Source organism: Plasmopara halstedii (assembly GCF_900000015.1).
Source record: "Plasmopara halstedii genome assembly, contig: Scaffold_322, whole genome shotgun sequence".
Lineage (NCBI taxonomy): Eukaryota > Oomycota > Peronosporomycetes > Peronosporales > Peronosporaceae > Plasmopara > Plasmopara halstedii.
The window spans coordinates 1,575,155-1,583,943 of NW_020187243.1; the positions used below are offsets into that span (position 1 = coordinate 1,575,155).

Sequence of the window (8,789 nt, forward strand, 5' to 3'; positions counted from 1 at the left end):
GATATGCATTTCCACTATCAGCTAGTGGAATCAATCCATTGAAGACGTGCATGAATAGAAATTTCACAAGGTCAACTTCAAAGTCATGAGGGTTATCAAGATGCATTTTAGCTCAGCAGCACCTAACAGGTGGTTAAATGCAATTGAGATATGTCATTGTATTTCACAATCACTAATATGAAATTGAAGAAAGAGCCTTTAGCTAAAACTCGACTTGATTCCATCTTAACATTTGAGCATAAACAGAAGACGAGAAACGAGACTATTCTTTAGCGCTATGGAAGCAAGCACAAAGACATCGCGATCTACTCAATCAACTTTTTCAACATGGTAAAGCTTGACAGATCTTAAGTCAATTCAATAAGTGAATATGGTAAATTGCTGTAGTAATGCTACATCAATTCATCGTATTAGATCGCAACGATAGAGATAGGCTGTCAATGTGGTTTCATTATCCTTGAATGATGCTTTAGATTGATTGTGGATCAAATAGAAGCGTGCGGAGGTTCGACGTTGGTCAATTGGTTATGTAATGATGAGAGCGACTAAGTAAATATTGAAATGCAACTATGACGTGCAGCTTGAGCTTTAATGTCGCGACATCGGAAGTCAGGGGACCGCAATTTAGCGAAATATTTCTTGACAAGTAGTCTAGTCTATAAGCGTGGGACTTAACAAAAGATGAAGGCGATCGCTCTTTTGAAAATAAAATATTTAGACCGCAGCATCCAAGACAAAGTAATGTTGTGGGTGACGTACCTGCTGCAATAGCTAATTACAAACCACATGTCAAATGATATATGTGGAGGATTTATTCTGACGCAGAGAAGACTCCAAGTGGGGAATTCAGCGACTACTTTGCGACACTACAAAGGTTTGGCATGTCTGCGGTGCAAATACTCAAGTATTATCGCGCTTTCGGTATCGAGCTTTCATAACTTTTGCACTACGAATGATCTGACACCGGCATGTGGAGAAGTTGGCAAATGAGACAACGCCGGGATACTCTCACTCATTTTTGACACTGCAATAAAGGCGTAAATGGTGTTGAATGCTACGTTTGATAGACGGTAAATACAAAGAAGAATACGTAGATCAACTTGATGCGTAAATTGACTTAGTTTGTCGATTAAAATATTTAATGATCTTAGCGCTAATTCGTGTCGAAATGTCGTAAACACTCGATCGGAAGTCCATTATGAGAGTGTTTTTTCGGTGCTGAGTCGCTTTTCGAAATCTTTGGGACCGCCGAGCGGTAAATCTATCACTTTTTACGAAGTTTCCGATTTTGTGCTACTCTTGACGAAGATTGTCGTCGTTGTCTTAAGTACCTGACGTGTGGTTAGTTGACATTACGTTTGGCTACAAAAGCAGAGTAATATGCATGTTTCATTAGACAAGCAGGAAATGCCTATCGGTGTACTTAAACATAAAATGAGCAATGACGCTCGATTAAGAAATCGTCAGCTGTCTCTATCTAGTTAAAGGGCCACAGTATTGCCCGTATTTTCGCCCACAAAGCAGCCAAGAAGCGATGTAAACGGGCTCGAAGGCTGTTTGATGGAGATGCCGTCGGTGCAGATTCTGGCGATTTCATGGGCCTACTAGATGAAGGTGCATTTGTGGGTGGCGGTAAAGATTCAAGCGCCACTGGTGATCTTGAGGCCTCACTCGACGATTGCATTTGCTTCTTATCTTCTTTACCGAGAAACCAACTCAATTTCTTGCCCGATATGCAAGTCTCAGACTTCTTCTCTTCGGTCATGGTGGATGGGATAGTCCTGGTGCTCTTCATCAAGTCTGACAGCTTTTTTCCATCGAACTCGAAATCATTCGCCATGTCTAGATCCTTTTTTAAATCCGACTCCGACTTGTACCTCGCAATTGCGAAGTCTTCTAAAATAATTATTGGAAAAATCTCAGCGAAGTTTTTGTCTTGTGTTTCGCTGTTCACATCGGCGAGAACGTCCCACTTATTAATCAACTTAAGCACGTCGATTACCGACCATCTTGTATCCAACCAAAGCGACTTTCATGTCGTCTCGAGATCATTTGCAAGTTTCACATGCTTTTCATTTGCGCTTTCTTTTAACTGTTTGATCTCCTTTAACAAATTGTAGATATCGTTGGCAAACTCTTGCTTTAGTAATGTACCCACTTGGAGTTTCCAGGAATGTTCTTTTGAGCATATTCCATCCATGTCGCTAGGTCGTCCAAGGCTTTATCGCTCTTAAACAGCTTGATACCTGCTTCGTCAAGTTTTAATTCAGTATACGGACCTTGAATGTTGCCGTATTTCTTGCTCCAAGGATCAAATTTAAAAACTTCAAGGTAAGATGTTATTCTTTCTTCTTCGACTTCGGCAGTGGTAACGAGTTCTCTCGCAACAATTGGTGCGTCGGGCGCGGTCGCTCAGCCATAAGTAAAGTGAGATCTGACAGCATCAAAATTGCTATGAAGGCCCAAACAAAAAGACCAGATGCTCTTATGGTAAGTGCAGACGCCCCTGTACTCAAATTGATGCACTCCATTTCTTCACTGGGCTGCAATGAAATTTGCAAATGGACCAAATGGATCAATAATTCTCCTTTGGGGAAGATGATGAAACGTCCAATACTGAAATCAAAAGAGCCCATCATAGCATGTTCTACTGTATGTTGGATCAGTTTGTTGATATTTTTCCGCAAATCAGGACTTGTTGATCTCTTCTACACACTGTAACATGCATCGTTATAATTTCGATGGAATTGAGTCGTGTTTAAAGGTATACAGGTAGCAAGAGATCTATTGCTAGCGCCTTTTAAGTCACTTCAAGCACTAGCACGTAAAAGAAGGCAGTTTAAGTCTCTCTATGATGATCTGTACTATCCCAAAATCTTGATTGTTAAAAAAAATATTACTGTGGGTTGGTTTCATATTATTGGCTTGTTTCTTTTCATCTGTTGGCTAGGAAAGCAGCTGTTATTACTATGCGTAATCATCACACAACCTACACAGGTGAGGTCCAATTCGAATTATGACTGTCATATTTGCAACAAATGACAAATATGTTGAATTAAAAAAGCTGTCGAGTAAATTTCTGTTTGTGATATAACGACAACATATTCATTTTATGCAGCACTTTGTTGACAATACGTAGCATAAACGCATTTCATGACGCCAAGATCACTACTCTCTGATTGATAGCACTAAAGATATGGACTTGACAGTTATGGCAAAACCCCACATTTTAATGCTAAATAAAGGAAGTTTATCAAGTGACTATGGCTCATTGCGAATGCAGGAGTAAATTAAAGCTTGTGCAGTTGGATCTATAGAAGTTTGCTGACAAAACAAATCGAAGTTGACGATCGAATTAAAAGCAAAACAGGAATGATTATGCATTTTACGCATATACAAATTTACGGTTCTAAAGATCAAAAGCATTGCTTTTCTCTTTTTCACACGAGTCGTCTCGAAGCAAAGCTGTACCATTAATTGCTTGGGTTTTTTTTATGGAAGGGCCATAACACTCTTAGCAATTTTGCGATAAAATTGGATAGCCAGCGACGAAATCGGGCAAATCGGCTGTTCGACAATGGTGCGTCCGACGGTGTCGAGGATACTTTCAATGTTGCTGGCGATGTGACAGATTCACTCGATAAGATCGGCTGGTCCTTTTCTTCCGATGGTGGAGTGTAGGAATGTGATTCTTGGTTTAGCTGGTCCTTTCCTTCCGATGGTGGAGTGTAGGAATGTGATTCTTGGGGAAGCTTTGGATTAGAGCGAATTTGGGGGTTCAGCACATCGCTTGACAATATCTGAGGGGTTTTCACGTCCGAATATGGTGGCATGTGATGAGATGGTAGGTCAGACTCGACGTCATCGCGTGTGACGGGATTTGTATACGGTCTCTGTGGACGATTTATCGTCGAAGGTAGGCTTGCTTGATTGTTCGATGTGACACTCGTTGAGTACTGCTGCTTTCTTACGTCGTCAAGGTACTCGGGATTCGCCTTTTTAGTCAACGTCTTGGCCTTAGTCACTTCAGTCTGATTATTTACAAGAAAAGTTGCAATCTTGGACTGCCTGGTCGGTGAACCGATATTCGGATAAGTTGCTATGATGTCAGATATAACTTTTTCTCCCAAGTCCTCTCGTAACAAGACGAATAGATCCTGCTCCGCAGAAACACCATTAGCATTTTTTTTTGCCTTTGCGAGCTTGATAAGCGTCTCAAGCGGTGATTCCAATAACAGCGTGTCGAGGTCAGTAGGATCAGGAAAAGAAGGTTTCAGTTCGCTATACACTACTTTGAACGGTGATAGTTTGAGTATATCAACCAGAGCATCTTCAACGCTTTCAGCAACTTTTTCGCTATGAGAGAATTGCTTTGCAGCATTAATCTGTTTCAAAACTTCCACATAACCCATTTGCTTCATGAAAAATTTACCCACTTGATACTTATCGTTCACAATGTTGAGCCAGCTAGTCAACTTCGTGGGATCTTGAAACAACTTTGCTGTATCAATTTCTTTGGCCGCAAATGTGCCTTCGATGCTCTTGTCGAAGTTGGAATCGAACAGAGATTTAACCTTTCTGGCGACAGTTTCAAAAAAATTCCATGTTCGATCTTCGTCTGTAAACACGGTTGATGCAGCGACAGTATCATTCATAAGCCCTCCATTCATACTTTGAAGTGACGCTTGAGTCATGTCTGATAGCGTCGCTGTTGAGGCACTTGCTGCTGCTGAGAAAGCTGCGAGAGACACTGACATGAAGTACGATTGCCTCATTTGAGTTCTTTTCAAATTGCAAGGAACAGTGTGCAAAAAAACGGAAAGGGTCAGAGTTTCTAGTGCCTACTCAATTGGTATCAAAATCGGTGACTTGAACTCAGAATCTGGTCTCGTCCGTCACTTTTGCAGCACCAGAAAAAGATTCAGTTTAATGTGGGAGAGATTGGCCACTCCCGTTCCTTCTGTTGGCTGGGAAGGCTGCTATCCCCAGTAAGCAAATCAACTGCTTAGTTGTAACAGGGTACATACCGAGTTACGTACTTTTCGAACAGATTCACACTCCTGAACAGTAGTAGTGCAAGATACAAAACTGTAGTTTTATTCAGTATTGTACGATTGTACGAAATAGACTTTTTTGTGTAATTATGAACATTTAGAGGAACCAGCGTATTAGTACGAATTGAACAGCAGATATAATCAAAAGCATAATTAAATATACGTATTAATTAATAACTAGTTTATACATGTCACTACAGACTCTCGGCACGAACTCAACATCTATGTGTTGTATACGCAGGCTCATTGAATCAAAGCTTTGTATATGCAACGTGAATGGAAGCTGGTAATTTCAATGCATGTGCACTCAAAGCCACATTCAACGATTTTTCTCGCTCAGCTCTCGACCCTTTACGTCTACAGCAAAAACCAAGCCGTTGGCTTGAAAGTGTGCAGGGCTGGCGTTGTCTGAAGAAGCCGGTTCAAAAAGCGGCTACGCATAGCAAAGGGTGAGCTGTGCTCGGTGAAAACCTTCCTCTTTGTGCCACAGAATGGGACGCTATCCTTTGGGAGCTCAAAATCAAACACTCGGGTTTGAAACGAAACCTCGAAAAAAATAATCGGAATATCTGTACGCTTTATTAATTTGAGTTGCCAATGAGAGGTTCCGTCAGAATTATAACGGACCAAATACATATGAAATGACTCCGCGAGTGGATACGAACCCGCCACGCGTGATGCCCTCGGGTTGGGGAGTGCATCACAAATTTGACTTGAGCCCTGATAACAAATAACGCATCACACGTCAATGGCTATCACCTCGGCAACGTTGTGACCTTATACAGCAGGGCTGCCGTAGCTCTTTGCTTAGAGGAAGCATACTGAGGCAAACCACCTAACGTTCTATACTAGTTTGAGCATGAGTACCCAAAACCTTAACCCAAGGCAAATGTACTGATCCGTTCAGAATCTGTCTCTAGGTGTTCCTCAATAATATGCATAACTACTGGTAGTCACGCCACGTGGTGGCTTCTTGTTACGGTGTAGCCACACTTTGTATGATTTCACGGTGTTGTGTAATCCACATCGTTGTACGGTCACATCATCGTGTGTGGCTCACCCTTTCCTACCAGAGTACGTGTAACCCCGTTCCACTCTCTCCCATCAAAACTATGAATACCCATAATTCACATTTAACTGTCGCTTCGTACGAGGTTCGCGTGTCTAAGACTCCTTAACGCTCCTAGATGTCCATGACACGGAAAACACCCAGCCTAGCTGGCTCCGAGGGCTCCCGCGGGCAGAATTTATTTTCGTTCCTGCGCGCAACTCCGGATAGTATATCCACGGCTACAGGGGAGCTTATCCCAATCCCTCGGCAACCGGGTGACGGGAACCGGACTGCGCGCTTGCCACGAGCGCCGGATTACCTCATCGAGGATTCGACAGTTCTTGTGATGCTCGCCCCTGGCAAAACCGCGGCAGATGATGAAATGCTCTTTGAGCGACAATGTAGCGGCACTAGAAACTTTCCTCGCTGTCTAACTTGCAGTGGAGTTACAAGGAAGTGGACTTGCGCGAAGAAAACCATCTTCGACTCGAGTTTGCCAAGCTCAAGGCGCAATGCCAACTTCCTTCTAGTTGTCGCCCGGCGACGTATGGGTTAATACGTCACGCTCCCGCGAGCTCTATCGTTTCTCACACGAGTGAGTCTACGATCACAGCACTCAGGCCGATAGCTTGAGCTCATGGCCCTTCGGCTTACCGGGCTACTGCCAAGAAGCGCAGGGCGTTCCGCAACGCGGAGCGTCGTGGACCCTCTGATCATAAGCGTCCACGACGTCTGGGTAGTCTTGCCGAAGTGGCACCTCAAACTCCAACGAGCTCTAGGTGTTTGGGTATCTCCACCTTCATAGGACACTGGTGTGACCCTGTCGACGACGTTGACCCACAGAACGTTCCAAGTGATAGTTGACGAAGGGTCAGTGGCGGGCGATGACGACTTTGGTCAATCGCCGTCCGGTGACCCGGGATGCTCTTTGAGCTCTTAAGGACAAAGTCCAATGTCATCGGCACTGCGCTGAGTATCTTGCCGTGGTCGCATACCGCTGTGCGGGAACCCTCGAGAACCTAGATTACTTTGTGCATCGACTGCCTCACGTTGAGGGCTATCGCGCTCTGTTGGAGCGGCTCCTGGCCGACGATCGGACGAATGCGTCGCTTCTTGCAACGGTGGAGCGCCTGGCGCCTTTGGAAACGGAAAATTGTGCACAAAACCAGTTTTTTGGGTGACCGGGCGCCATTGGGCGCCGCCCCAGCTCGAACGCTTCCGCGTTTAATTGCGCCGGATCACTATACAGTCAAGCAAGCCCACATAAAACATCGAGCTGGTTCGCATCCGTCTCGGAAGGTTTAGCGTATACGCGAGGTCTCGCTTGGCCACGACCTTAAAAGCCCGATAAGCCGTGGACGGAACCATGTCTTAAAGAGAGCAGAAACGCATGTGTAGGAAGGCTTTTAGCATTAAATTAACCAGGTTTTCGACCTCAAAGATTTCAACATTTCCTATACTTCTTGCATCTGCATATTCTTTCTGCATGTCTTTGCTTCCAGCCATCGCATCGCGAACGTGCCATAAGACACTCAGTCTGGTGAAATGAATTCATCGTCTTCTTAAAGGACAGTGAGGGGGCTGACATCAGCTAACCGCTCAACTATTCCTCCCCCACCAAGTCCTGAGTCATGAGATTGTGGCGTCAGCGGGACGCGAGGATTAATAAGCCCGTTCACGTAGAACGGCGTGTAGCTGGTAGATGGCATCATTGCATTGTTTAGAGTAAACTCTATAAGTTGCTACTTGGCGCCTAACGCTTCGGCGTCTTACCACAGACGGTGTGTAAAATGTCTTCAATGACGTGGTTTACGCGCTCAGTCTGACCATCGGTCTGCGGATGGTTGGCTGTTGACATCATCAACTTGGTGCCAGCACCCTGAAGATTGTAGACTAAAACTTCTCATTGAAGCGTAGGTATCTGTCAGAGACAATTGACTTCGAGAGCCCATGTTGACGAAAGACACGATCGACAAACAGCGTCGCTTTACCCACACCGTCGATGGCGTTCGGCATTGCCGCACCATAAGCCGTCTTGCTCAAACGGTCCATAAAGACCACTGCACCCGTGTTGCCCGCCGAGTTTTTCGGCAGGGTAAACACAAAGTCCATACCATGGACTGCCAACACCCACAGGGTCCAGGTAAACTGACCAGCGGCACCGCCGCCGCATTCGGAGAGATTTTCGCCATCTAATACGTACCACACGTGCGCACATACATACCCGTCCATTTGTACAGTTTGGGTCACCAGTAGTGGCAACTCACAAAGCTGTACGTCCTCTCACGACCGAGATGACCACTTAGTTGGATGTCGTCGGCCTCACTGAGGATACGGTTTTCCACATTCTCATCGCGAAGAGCCACAATTTGTGGCGTTTCCGTCAAATCGGTGCTATACTACAGCGACCCGTTATTTAACGAATATCGGTGTTATCATGCGCGTAAACGAGCCGATAATTTCTACGGCGTGGATCAAATCCGTCACTGACGACGTCACCCCGTCGTGACATGAGCAAGTTCATAGTCCGGTCTGCATGACAACGCATCAGCCAAAGCATTCTACTTTCCTGGCTTATACTTCACCTCGAAGTTATACTCTGCAAAGAATGAGAGTCATCTGGCCTTCCTCTGCGAGAGGTGAGGCGACTGAGTCGCAGTGCGTAATGACGCATGATCTGTGTA

General features: G+C 44.8%; 1 protein-coding gene across 1 annotated transcript; it reads right to left on the reverse strand.

Moving 5' to 3' along the window:
* Window positions 1-1,477: 1,477 nt before the first annotated feature.
* Window positions 1,478-4,775, reverse strand: PHALS_08451 (uncharacterized protein; the record flags this gene model as incomplete). Its single annotated transcript, XM_024723800.1, has 3 exons — window positions 1,478-1,972; window positions 2,155-2,298; window positions 3,606-4,775. The coding sequence occupies 3 exons, from the start codon at window positions 4,773-4,775 to the stop codon at window positions 1,478-1,480; spliced, it is 1,809 nt and encodes a 602-aa protein (XP_024574741.1).
* Window positions 4,776-8,789: the final 4,014 nt, after the last annotated feature.